Source organism: Phyllobates terribilis, unplaced genomic scaffold (assembly GCF_046119375.1).
Source record: "Phyllobates terribilis strain yellow unplaced genomic scaffold, ASM4611937v1 Scaffold_1__5_contigs__length_1240528914, whole genome shotgun sequence".
Classification (NCBI taxonomy): Eukaryota; Metazoa; Chordata; class Amphibia; order Anura; family Dendrobatidae; genus Phyllobates; species Phyllobates terribilis.
In genome coordinates this window covers 14,562,992-14,576,946 of record NW_027362761.1, presented here as the reverse complement: position 1 = coordinate 14,576,946, position 13,955 = coordinate 14,562,992, and the positions used below count along the sequence as shown (strand labels likewise).

Genomic DNA, 13,955 nt, shown 5'->3' with positions numbered 1-13,955 from the left:
ATGTCAGTGGTAAGTACCTGGATGTAAATTTTATTCTGAACTGTTCTGTGTGACTTGGAGTGAAAATGTTATTCATAAAATTCCTTAGGCCACATTCTCACATTTGTGTGAAATGGCCGTGTGCTGCCAGATATTTTTACCGGACGGCACATGGATTCATAGAGTTTTATACGTCCATTCACACATGATCCGAGAATGAGATCCGTGAGGGTCAGAGAATGTTTTGTTCTGATCTGATTTTGAGGATCAGAATAGGACAAGCTCAATGTGTCTGTTAAAGCGGGCAGCACACCGACACTGCACATGGATACAGGAATGTAGCCTTATTATGTATAGCACCATCACTTAGTATATAGTGTACTCACTTATTATGTATAGCACAGTCCCTTAGTATATAGTGTACTCACTTATTATGTATAGCGCCGTCATTAGTTACATAGTTTCCTCTTTTGTTATGTATAACACTGCCCCTTATTACATATCATCCTCTCTAGTTATGTATGGGGCGGTCCCTTATTATAAAGCGTCCTCTGCTGTTATGTACAGTGCTGTCCCTTATATAGCGTATTCTTGTTATTTTTATTCACAGCACCCTTTCTTGTTATGTATAGCATTGTCCCTTACATAGCATTTTCTTGTTATTTTTGTTACTCACAGCGCCTTCTTTTATTACATAGTCCTCTCTTATTAGATATAAAATGATTGCTGAAAGAGGAGCTGATGGAGCAGCCGGTAATGAGAAGACCAGTCCATCAGTCACCTCCATCAGAAAAGAAGCTTTCTCATTCTTCGCAGTCATTGCATTATATATCTAACAAGAGAGGACGATATGTAATAAAAAACAAGGCGCTATATAATGCGATATGTAAGGTACGGAGCTGTACGTAATAAGAGAGGGCACTGTGTAATAAGAGATGGTAATATACATAGTAAAGGAGACTTTGTAAGATATATATATATGTGTGTGTGTGGCTTTGTCGTCATAAAAGGAAGGGGACCCAGACACATTTCTTTCACAGGGGCCCCAATCAGTCAGTGTCCGCCACTGTACAGACGCAAGCCCCGACGGGACCCACGAACGTACAGAGAAGAACAATGTGAAAGGACCCTAAGACAAAATATGTTCTGAGTTTAGTTCAGCTACAAATAGTTAGAATATACATTGTGACTAGTACAAACAGCAAAGGGAGGTGTGCTAGTCATCTGAATAGAAGCTGATCTGCTGTACTCGGAAGCGGCCACTAAGCAATGTGATGGCGCTGTAGAGCTCCATTCCATACACACTGTACATCCATCTGCTGCTGAAGCTGGTAACAGCTGATCGCTGGGTGTAAAGGATGTCTTCCCCCACTCATATAGATGACTAAGGACTAAGGATAGTTCTTCAACAGCATAGTAGTGGAAAAACCCTTTCAGGAACAGTATAATAGCAATACCGTGATAAATTATTTTATAATAATTTTGTATTAAACAAAAACAGTGACACTCTTTCTAGTATTGAACTTAAGTCCCTTTCAAGTGTATCATAAACTGCAGGACAAGTACAGCCCAAGAACAGGTGTAACCTCACGTCAACTATCATTTTTATTCCATACTTAAATCTCATGCATCCAAACTCCTCTGAGGCTGTGTGCCCACGATGCGTTTTTTAAGCGCAAAAAAACTGCAGAAACGCTTAAAAAACACTTGGTAGAAGGTCTGCCATGTTCCCCAATGATAATCCGCATGTGCTGTGCACATGCTGCGGAAATTTCCACTGCGGATTATCATTGCGGAAAAAAACGCAGCACTACCAATTATTTTGCAGAAGTGGGAGCATTTCTGCATCGTGGGCACATAGCCTAAGAGAATAAAAATAATAAAAAGAGGAATTTTCTAATTCTTATCATTTCTGCATCTCTCCTGTTTTACAATCCATAATCTATCCTGTCCTACTTTCCATAATCTGTCATTTCTGCATCCCTCCTGTCCTACTTTCCATAATCTGTCATTTCTGCGTCCCTCCTGTCCTACAATCCATAATCTCTGTCATTTCTCCATTCCTCATGTCCTACAATTCATAATCTGTTACTCCTATATCCCTCCTGTCCTACAATCCATAATTTGTCATTTCTGCATCCCTCCTGTCCTACAATCCATAATCTCTCCTGTCCTACAATCCATAATCTGTCATTTCTGCATCCCTCCTGTCCTACAATCCATAATCTCTCCTGTCCTACAATCCATAATCTGTCATTTCTGCATCCCTCCTGTCCTACAATCCATAATCTCTGTCATTTCTGCATCCCTCCTTTCCTACAATCCATAATCTGTCATTTCTGCATCCCTCCTGTCCTACAATCCATAATCTGTCATTTCTGCATCCCTCCTGTCCTAGAATCCATAATCTGTCATTTCTGCATCCCTCCTGTCCTACAATCCATAATCTGTCATTTCTGCGTCCCTCCTGTCCTACAATCCATAATCTGTCATTTCTGCATCCCTCCTGTCCTACAATCCATATTGTCATTTCTGCATCCCTCCTGTCCTACAATCCATAATCTGTCATTTCTGCTTCCCTCCTGCCCTACAATCCATAATCTGTCATTTCTGCTTCCCTCCTGTCCTACAATCCATAATCTGTCATTTCTGCTTCCCTCCTGTCCTACAATCCATAATCTGTCATTTCTGCATCCCTCCTGTACTACAATCCACAATGTCATTTCTGCATCCCTCCTGTCCTACAATCCATATTCTGTCATTTCTGCATCCCTCATGTCCTACAATCTATATTCTGTCATTTCTCCATTCCTCATGTCCTACAATTCATAATCTATTACTCCTATATCCCTCCTGTCCTACAATCCATAATTTGTCATTTCTGCATCCCTCCTGTCCTACAATCCATAATCTCTCCTGTCCTACAATCCATAATCTGTCATTTCTGCATCCCTCCTGTCCTACAATCCATAATCTCTCCTGTCCTACAATCCATAATCTGTCATTTCTGCATCCCTCCTGTCCTACAATCCATAATCTCTGTCATTTCTGCATCCCTCCTTTCCTACAATCCATAATCTGTCATTTCAGCATCCCTCCTGTCCTACAATCCATAATCTGTCATTTCTGCATCCCTCCTGTCCTAGAATCCATAATCTGTCATTTCTGCATCCCTCCTGTCCTACAATCCATAATCTGTCATTTCTGCGTCCCTCCTGTCCTCATATCCATAATCTGTCATTTCTGCATCCCTCCTGTCCTTCAATCCATATTGTCATTTCTGCATCCCTCCTGTCCTACAATCCATAATCTGTCATTTCTGCTTCCCTCTTGCCCTACAATCCATATTCTGTCATTTCTGCATCCCTCCTGTCCTACAATCCATATTCTGTCATTTCTGCATCCCTCCTGTCCTACAATCCATAATCTGTCATTTCTGCATCCCTCCTGTCCTACAATCCATATTATGTCATGTCTGCATCCCTCCTGTCCTACAATCCATATTATGTCATGTCTGCATCCCTCCTGTCCTACAATCCATAATCTGTCATTTCTGCATCCCTCCTGTCCTACAATCCATAATCTGTCATTTCTGCATCCCTCCTGTCCTACAATCCATAATCTGACATTTCTGCATCCCTCCTGTAATACAATCCATAATCTGTCATTTCTGTATCCCCCTGTCCTACAATCCATAATCTGTCATTTCTGCATCCCTCCTGTCCTACAATCCATAATCTGTCATTTCTGCTTCCCTCCTGTCCTACAATCCATATTCTGTCATTTCTGCATCCCTCCTGTCCTACAATCCATAATCTGTCATTTCTGCTTCCCTCCTGTCCTACAATCCATAATCTGTCATTTCTGCATCCCTCCTGTCCTACAATCCATAATCTGTCATTTCTGCATCCCTCCTGTCCTACAATCCATAATCTGTCATTTCTGCTTCCCTCCTGTCCTACAATCCATAATCTGTCATTTCTGCATCCCTCCTGTCCTACAATCCATAATCTGTCATTTCTGTGTCCCTCCTGTTTTACAATCCATAATTTGACATTTCTGCGTCCCTACGGTCCTACAATCCATAATCTCTGGCCCATTCACACCTTCTGGACTACCAAACACAACCATCTGGGCAGCATGGTGGATCAGTGGTTAGCGCTGCAGCCTTGCGGCGCTGGGGTCCTGGGTTCATATCCCACCGACGACAACATCTGCAAGGAGTTTATATGTTCTCCCTGTGTTTGCGTGGGTCTCCTCCAGGTTCTCTGGTTTCCTCCCACACTCCAAAGACATACTGATAGGGAATTTAGGGTGTGAGCCCCAATGGGGACCGTGCTGATAATGTCTGTAAAGTGGTATGGTATTAATGGCCCTATATAAATGAGTAAAATAAAATAAAAATCTATAGCTTGCTGATGAGCACTCCTCTGCTGTCTTACAATGGCCTCATTCCATTAGTAATATATTAGGCTATTGCTGGTTATGCACTTTGCTAATACATTATGTAGAGTACCTCTAAACTGGAGAAGCTCTAGAAATGCTGCCATATTGTATTCTCACAGCTAAAATGCACTGCCATGTTAAAATGCTGCATACACTATGGGGCTGGTGGCTGATCCAAACTGGCGGATCAGCAGCTATTTGTATGAGCCAGCAAGAGAAGTTGCCACAGCGATCAATGATCCCCATCATAGTGCTTTTTTATGTCCCATACAATCAATATAACTAGAAATTAAAAAAAGGCGGTAGTACGTCATTCTCATTATAATCACTATGTGAGATTGCCTCTATTTATAGACAGCAGTTCTCTTTTGGCAGCATACTACCAAGACTCGCAACTCTCCATAGCAACATAGTGAGACGGAGATGCCTCATTACTAAGACATTAACATTATCAAAGATACCCAAGTTTCCAGAAACTGTCAACATTCCTTTTATCTCATGTGAAAATAAAGACATACTGTAAACCATCCATAATCAACACAAATCATCTGAATACCCATATTCATCTGCAGCTTCACAGAGTATATGGAACCATCATCGTAACTACTGATGAGTCTTCTGGCAAAAGCTTAAATTTCACAGGGGGAGCCAAAGACCTTGTAGAGGAGCTGCTAAAGGTGATGCCCCCCGATCTGCATCTCCCGCCATCATATCTGAGTTCTGGTGGAAGACCCAGCCGGGAGCAATGCTGGAGGCTCTGTACAAGTACCAGATTAGAAGTATTTCTGGGCTGTCAGGTATAAGGGTGCTTTCACATTGCGTTCTGTGTCCCCGTCGGGGCATACAGTACAGACCAAAAGTTTGGACACACCTTCTCATTTAAAGATTTTTCTGTATTTTCATGACTATGAAAATTGTACATTTACACTGAAGGCATCAAAACTATGAATTAACACATGTGGAATTATATACTTAACAAAAAAGTGTGAAACAAGTGAAAATATGTCTTATATTCTAGGTTCTTCAAAGTAGCCACCTTTTACTTTGATGACTGCTTTGCACACTCTTGGCATTCTCTTGATGAGCTTCAAGAGGTAGTCACCGGAAATGGTCTTCCAACAATCTTGAAGGAGTTCCCAGAGATGCTTAGCACTTATTGGCCCTTTTGCCTTCACTCTGCGGTCCAGCTCACCCCAAACCATCTCTATTGGGTTCAGGTCTGGTGACTGTGGAGGCCAGGTCATCTGGTGTAGCACCCTATCACTTCTTGGTCAAATAGCCCTTACACAGCCTGGAGGTGTGTTTGGGGTCATTGTCCTGTTGAAAAATAAATGATGGTCCAACTAAACGCAAACCGGATGGAATAGCATGCCGCTGCAAGATGCTGTGGTAGCCATGCTGGTTCAGTATGCCTTCAATTTTGAATAAATCCCCAACAGTGTCACCAGCAAAGCACTCCCAAACCATAACACCTCCTCCTCCATGCTTCACGGTGGGAACCAGGCATGTAGAGTCCATCCGTTCACCTTTTCTGCGTCGCACAAAGACACGATGGTTGGAACCAAAGATCTCAAATTTGGACTCATCAGACCAAAGCACAGATTTCCACTGGTCTAATGTCCATTCCGTGTGTTCTTTAGCCCAGACAAGTCTCCTCTGCTTGTTGCCTGTCCTTAGCAGTGGTTTCCTAGCAGCTATTTTACCATGAAGGCCTGCTGCACAAAGTCTCCTCTTAATAGTTGTTGAAGAGATGTGTATGCTGACCTGGTCTCTAATCTGAGCTGCTGTTAACCTGCGATTTCTGAGGCTGGTGACTCGGATAAACTTATCCTCAGAAGCAGAGGTGACTCTTGGTCTTCCTTTCCTGGGGCGGTCCTCATGTGAGCCAGTTTCTTTGTAGCGCTTGATGGTTTTTGCAACTGCACTTGGGGACACTTTCAAAGTTTTCCCAATTTTTTGCACTGACTGACCTTCATTTCTTAAAGTAATGATGGCCACTCGTTTTTCTTTATGTAGCTGCTTTTTTCTTGCCATAATACAAATTCTAACAGTCTATTCAGTAGGACTATCAGCTGTGTATCCACCAGACTTCTGCACAACACAACTGATGGTCCTAACCCCATTTATAAGGCAAGAAATCCCACTTATTAAACCTGACAGGGCACACCTGTGAAGTGAAAACCATTTCCGGTGGCTACCTCTTGAAGCTCATCAAGAGAATGCCAAGAGTGTGCAAAGCAGTCATCAAAGCAAAAGATGGCTACTTTGAAGAACCTAGAATATAAGACATATTTTCAGTTGTTTCACACTTTTTTGTTAAGTATATAATTCCACATGTGTTAATTCATAGTTTTGATGCCTTCAGTGTGAATGTACAATTTTCATAGTCATGAAAATACAGAAAAATCTTTAAATGAGAAGGTGTGTCCAAACTTTTGGTCTGTACTGTACGTCCTAAAATTCCCCGCAAAACGGGGTCCGAATATATGCTGTGACGGGGGCCATAGACCGCAATGGTAACGGCAGAGAGAACATGCGCTCTGCCGTGCACTTTTTTCGGGAGGCGGACACTCAGACGTAGGCTGACACAGCATATGTCCAGACCCCGTTCTGCGGGGAATTTTAGGATGTATGCCCCCTGACGGGAACACAGATCGCAATGTGAAAGCACCCTAAGGCTAAAGGTTGCATGTTACTACCAGGGTTGCCAACTTGACTTATCTTTCTGGACAGTTTCTCAAAAAATTACGGACAGACAATATTTTTATGGACACATTGAAAAACTATAATAAATCATTCTTATTATACATGTTTACAGCCCATAATTGTGATATGAAAACATCAGCTGCACACACTATAAACTGTGAAATGATAATTCCAGTCAAAATAATCTGTATAAATTTATTCAGCTTTAAAACAAAATCATGGAAGGGCAAAAAAGTGATCTATTTTTATGGACTGTCCTGAAATTTCTGGACGGTTGGCAACCCTGGGTACTACCATGTATGATAAAAGACAAATGAGTAAGGATGGGCAAAGGAATGCTAAAATGGGATGTTGCTAGGATTAGCCATCACTGTATGATAGGTGGGACCTCCAACCCTAGGGACCCCAATCAAACCTTAGGCTATGTGCACACGATGCGGATTTGGTGCGTTTTTTTTCCGTGCTGAAATGCAGAAGAAACGCATTGCATACCTTATCCCATGACTTCCTATGACATTTTGCAAGTTCTGTGCAGCATGACCATTTCTTGTGTGTTTCCGCATGCGGATTTGCCTATACAATGCATTGGAAAAACGCATGGCAAATCCGGAAGTAAAAACGCTTAAAAATCGCATCAAAAACACGTGTAAAATTCGTATGCGTTTTTTCAGCCAAGGACATGCAGACATGCTTCGGAAAATTTCTGCTTCATTTCTGCATCGTGGGCACATAGCCTAAGAGTGAAAAGGATGCGGCGTCCATGTAGCACTGCGTACTGGTAGCCACAGCAGACATGACACCCTATCCAGTCTTGATGAGAGTCACTCATTTATGGCATTTCGCTCAGACGTCTTCTTTAGTGCTGAGATGCTTCCACTTTACTGAATGATTTCAGAACATGGATATTAGAAATCTATTTTTCTTTCAGACATACACATTTGTTTAAGTTAAACCCCGCGCTCAATAAGTCAGTGATCGTGCAGCCAGTCGCAGCATGCTGCCATACATGTTACACTTTGAGTGATTAAATTGCTGTTATTATATCACTAAATGTGTTATTATATAATTGTGTTTGTTGGTTATTAATCCCCTGTGCCTTATTATATTGCTCCGCTCACGAATCTACAACTTGACAAGCATTACTGCATTTCTAGGTTATTTTACACCAGTTCATGTTATTCTCCTTCTCCGCAGGTTGTAAAACCTCCCAGTGTTATTGGTGAAGGAGCATTTCTCTGGGAAGTGCATTGTTGGCCGGAGTAGGAACTGGAACCTTGTTTTGGAATGTGTCTCTGGTTCCGTACTGAGGCCACTCACTCCCTGTTCCCTTTCCTGCTCATTCTGTCTACACTCCATGATGTCTCCCTCCTTCTCTCTCCCCCGCTGCCTCTGCATTCTTTCATCTTCCTAGTGCTACCCTGCTCTCTCTTCTTACGTTACCGCCTATTGCCCTCCTATTGCACCTTGCAGCCATGTCTAAAATCTGCATCACAGCCCCTCCTTTGGAGCAGCACAGGTGGTCACAGATTTTTTTTTTATAGGGGTCCTACAATTAGGCAGCATTGGGGTGGATACAGCAATTCCAACAGGTGTTGATAAGCCATATGGTCGTAAAGGATCAGAGAGCTCTTAGCCCCAGTGTGGGGAACTTGGATCTGGAGGAGGGAGACTCCCTATACTGGTAAACAGTTCATATGAAGGGCAGGCAGTGATGGAAGGGGGGCAAGCACAGCACAGACTAGCCATAAAGAGCGACAGTGTATAGAGTTAGAAACAGCACTGGCAAATGGCTAGCATTCTTGTTGACATGTCACAGCGGGAGATGTGGGGCAACCATGAGCAGCACTGATCTATTAGGAGGGGCAGCACAGCAGGGGATGTGGGGCAACCATGAGCAGCACTGATCTATCAGGAGGGGCAGCACAGCAGGGGATGTGGGGCAACCATGAGCAGCACTGATCTATTAGGAGGGGCAGCACAGCAGGGGATGTGGGGCAACCATGAGCAGCACTGATCTATCAGGAGGGGCAGCACAGCAGGGATGTGGGGCAACCATGAGCAGCACTGATCTATCAGGAGGGGCAGCACAGCAGGGATGTGGGGCAACCATGAGCAGCGCTGATCTATCAGGAGGGGCAGCACAGCAGGGGATGTGGGGCAACCATGAGCAGCGCTGATCTATCAGGAGGGGCAGCACAGCAGGGGATGTGGGGCAACCATGAGCAGCACTGATCTATCAGGAGGGGCAGCACAGCTGCAGGGGATGTGGGGCAACCATGAGCAGCACTGATCTATCAGGAGGGGCAGCACAGCAGGGATGTGGGGCAACCATGAGCAGCACTGATCTATCAGGAGGGGCAGCACAGCAGGGATGTGGGGCAACCATGAGCAGCACTGATCTATCAGGAGGGGCAGCACAGCAGGGATGTGGGGCAACCATGAGCAGCACTGATCTATCAGGAGGGGCAGCACAGCAGGGATGTGGGGCAACCATGAGCAGCGCTGATCTATTAGGAGGGGCAGCACAGCAGGGGATGTGGGGCAACCATGAGCAGCACTGATCTATCAGGAGGGGCAGCACAGCAGGGATGTGGGGCAACCATGAGCAGCACTGATCTATCAGGAGGGGCAGCACAGCAGGGATGTGGGGCAACCATGAGCAGCGCTGATCTATCAGGAGGGGCAGCACAGCAGGGGATGTGGGGCAACCATGAGCAGCGCTGATCTATCAGGAGGGGCAGCACAGCAGGGGATGTGGGGCAACCATGAGCAGCACTGATCTATCAGGAGGGGCAGCACAGCTGCAGGGGATGTGGGGCAACCATGAGCAGCACTGATCTATCAGGAGGGGCAGCACAGCAGGGATGTGGGGCAACCATGAGCAGCACTGATCTATCAGGAGGGGCAGCACAGCAGGGATGTGGGGCAACCATGAGCAGCACTGATCTATCAGGAGGGGCAGCACAGCAGGGATGTGGGGCAACCATGAGCAGCACTGATCTATCAGGAGGGGCAGCACAGCAGGGGATGTGGGGCAACCATGAGCAGCACTGATCTATCAGGAGGGGCAGCACAGCAGAAGGGGATGTGGGGCAACCATGAGCAGCACTGATCTATCAGGAGGGGCAGCATAGCAGCAGGGGATGTGGGGCAACCATGAGGAGCACTGATCTATCAGGAGGGGCAGCACAGCAGGGGATGTGGGGCAACCATGAGCAGCACTGATCTATTAGGAGGGGCAGCACAGCTGCAGGGGATGTGGGGCAACCATGAGCAGCACTGATCTATCAGGAGGGGCAGCACAGCAGCAGGGGATGTGGGGCAACCATGAGGAGCACTGATCTATCAGGAGGGGCAGCACAGTAGGGATGTGGGGCAACCATGAGCAGCGCTGATCTATCAGGAGGGGCAGCACAGCAGGGGATGTGGGGCAACCATGAGCAGCGCTGATCTATCAGGAGGGGCAGCACAGCAGGGGATGTGGGGCAACCATGAGCGGCACTGATCTATCAGGAGGGGCAGCACAGCAGGGATGTGGGGCAACCATGAGCAGCGCTGATCTATCAGGAGGGGCAGCACAGCAGGGGATGTGGGGCAACCATGAGCAGCACTGATCTATCAGGAGGGGCAGCACAGCAGAAGGGGATGTGGGGCAACCATGAGCAGCACTGATCTATCAGGAGGGGCAGCATAGCAGCAGGGGATGTGGGGCAACCATGAGGAGCACTGATCTATCAGGAGGGGCAGCACAGCAGGGGATGTGGGGCAACCATGAGCAGCACTGATCTATTAGGAGGGGCAGCACAGCTGCAGGGGATGTGGGGCAACCATGAGCAGCACTGATCTATCAGGAGGGGCAGCACAGCAGCAGGGGATGTGGGGCAACCATGAGGAGCACTGATCTATCAGGAGGGGCAGCACAGCAGGGGATGTGGGGCAACCATGAGCAGCACTGATCTATCAGGAGGGGCAGCACAGCAGAAGGGGATGTGGGGCAACCATGAGCAGCACTGATCTATCAGGAGGGGCAGCATAGCAGCAGGGGATGTGGGGCAACCATGAGGAGCACTGATCTATCAGGAGGGGCAGCACAGCAGGGGATGTGGGGCAACCATGAGCAGCACTGATCTATTAGGAGGGGTAGCACAGCAGGGGATGTGGGGCAACCATGAGCAACACTGATCTATCAGGAGGGGCAGCACAGCAGGGGATGTGGGGCAACCATGAGCAGCACTGATCTATCAGGAGCGGCAGCACAGCAGGGATGTGGGGCAACCATGAGCAGCACTGATCTATCAGGAGGGGCAGCACAGCAGGGATGTGGGGCAACCATGAGCAGCACTGATCTATCAGGAGGGGCAGCACAGCAGGGATGTGGGGCAACCATGAGCAGCACTGATCTAACAGGAGGGGCAGCATAGCAGCAGGGATCTCTCTGGAGGGGCAGCACAGCAGCAACACTGATCTATCAAGAGTGGCAGCACAGCAGGGATGTGGGGCAACCATGAGCAACACTGATCTATCAGGAGGGGCAGCATAGCAGGGATGTGGGGCAACCATGAGCAACACTGATCTATTAGGAGGGGCAGCACAGCAGGGATGTGGGTTAACCATGAGCAGCACTGATCTATCAGGAGGGGCAGCACAGCAGGGATGAGGGGCAGCACAGCAGGGATGTGGGGCAACCATGAGCAGCACTGATCTATCAGGAGGGGCAGCACAGCAGCAGGGATCTCTCAGGAGGGGCAGCACAGCAGCAGGGGTCTGTCAGGAGGGGCAGAACAGCAGCAGGGATGAGGGGCAGCACAGCAGCAGGGATCTCTCAGGAGGGGCAGCACAGCAGGGATCTCTCAGGAGGAGCAGCACAGCAGCAGGGAAGAGGGGCAGCACAGCAGCAGGGGTCTCTCAGGAGGGGCAGCACAGCAGCAGGGGATGCAGGCTCTCGATGTGATTACAGGAAGATCAGGAATTTGAGAAATCACTAGAGACAGGGAAAGGTGGGGGTGGTGCACACAGATCTGGGGAGAAGAGGCACAGGGGCCTGGGTACAGCCTATACCATGGACAACAAGGGCTGGGGCATACAGGAAAATGGCATTACATGTCTATAGGGAGAAAGTGGGTGTGGGGTGGGTAAGGTGGTAAAATATAGAAGTGCAAGGAAAAAGGCAATGCAGCATAGGAATGTAAGAGGAATGGCAATGATGAGCCTAGAGCTAGGTGCCATAAGGAGTGGGTGAGTGAGGAGGGAAGCAGGGTAGAGGTGCACTGGGAGATGTAGGAGGGCTGGTAGGCACAGGAGATGCGCTGCATGCAGATAGCAATTCTAGGCAATGGGCAGGGAAAGCGTTTCCAGTTCTCTTGTACTCACTCCATGGTGCAAGCTCCTGCTACAGCTCGGGTGATGTGCAGGCGGCAGAGCCTGGTCTGGCCCTCAATGTCTATGTGTTGATGTGAAAGGAGGGAGGCACCGGCAGGGCAGTAGCCTCACTATATGATCGCTATGTATCCGGCGCCCTCTAGCGGACACAGAGGAGGCTGCACGCTCGGACACATTTGCATTCAGAGTCCCTTGTACCAGAGAAACGTCATGGTAGAAAACGTGCACATCTCGATGTGTGATTCCAGCCGCTTTCCTTCAAGCAGTGTGCGCCTCCATGCTGTGTCCTTGAAGTAGGCCTCCCGTTTCCTGCTCCTTAACCTCCATGATTGTTCCCAATGGTTGTCTCGTGAAGCCACACGTACAGCTGACAATACTGAAGGGCAGGGTCGGACTAGGGTGTCTGGGGCCCACAGGAGGAATTGATCCTCAGGGCCCACCTTACAGCCATATGAACATGCCTGTTATAGTGGAGCGTCGACTGTAAATCACAGGCGGCTCCTGCACATCTACTGTGCACCGCTATAACTGGGATGTACAATTACGGTAGTTTACATTACAGGGGTTCTTTGATGAAAACAAGTTATCACCGAATCACAGGTTAGGTAGGAGATATCTTATGGATCGGTGGAATCCAACAATTAGATCCCGACCATTGGATCGATCAGAAGAATGGGGAACTTTTATACCTGACAGGGCACTTTTATCCCCATTTTAAAATGGAGTGGCATGTGGGATGTCTGACCCCAGCTCCATTCATTCTCTTTGGGGCTTCCAGAAATAAAACAAGAGCAGCACTCACAGCCACTGAGCGAATGAATGGATCAGTGGTCAAGTCGCACATGAGCTCCAGTCTAATGGGGAGAAAAGCTCCACATTCTACAGATAGGTGCAGGTCCCAGCATTCAGACCCCCACTAATCAATAACTTATCCTTAGGTCACGTTCACACGTTCAGTATTTTACATCAGTATTTGTAAGCCAAAACCAGGAGTGGAACAATCAGAGGAAAAGTATAATAGAAACTGGTCACCACTTCTGTATTTATCACACACTCCTGGTTTTGGCTTGATGTAAAATCCTGACCAAATGCTAAATGTGTGAATGTGGCCTTAGGATAAGCGATTACTTGTTTTCACCCGAGAACCTCTCTAAGTGCATATTTGCTATTGTGTAATAGACACAGGACAGGGAGGGGTTAAATGTCAAAGTAATGAATCTCTATTGGAAATAAAGAATCTTCTACTTATTGATATCAGAGAGAACAAGTGAATCCTCCATACACAACGTAATCTCCTATACCAAGACCAATAATACCACATCAAGTGACAAATACCAACACACCATGACTAGATCACATATTACCGCAATATAGTGACCAAATAACACTACAAAAATAAAGAGAAATGCCCCCACACTATGACCAGACCACATATTGCCACCACA

The 13,955-nt window shown here is 46.9% G+C and overlaps 1 protein-coding gene across 1 annotated transcript in view; it reads right to left on the bottom strand.

The window, feature by feature from the left end:
* PALM (paralemmin) overlaps positions 1-12,659 on the bottom strand; it is a 157,388-nt gene extending 144,729 nt beyond the window's left edge. The window contains exon 1 of the mRNA XM_073655134.1: positions 12,502-12,659. Within this exon, the coding sequence (XP_073511235.1) occupies positions 12,502-12,506 (5 nt within the window). The 5' untranslated portion in view covers positions 12,507-12,659. The remainder of the gene's footprint in view (positions 1-12,501) is intronic.
* Between the last annotated feature and the right edge of the window lie 1,296 nt (positions 12,660-13,955).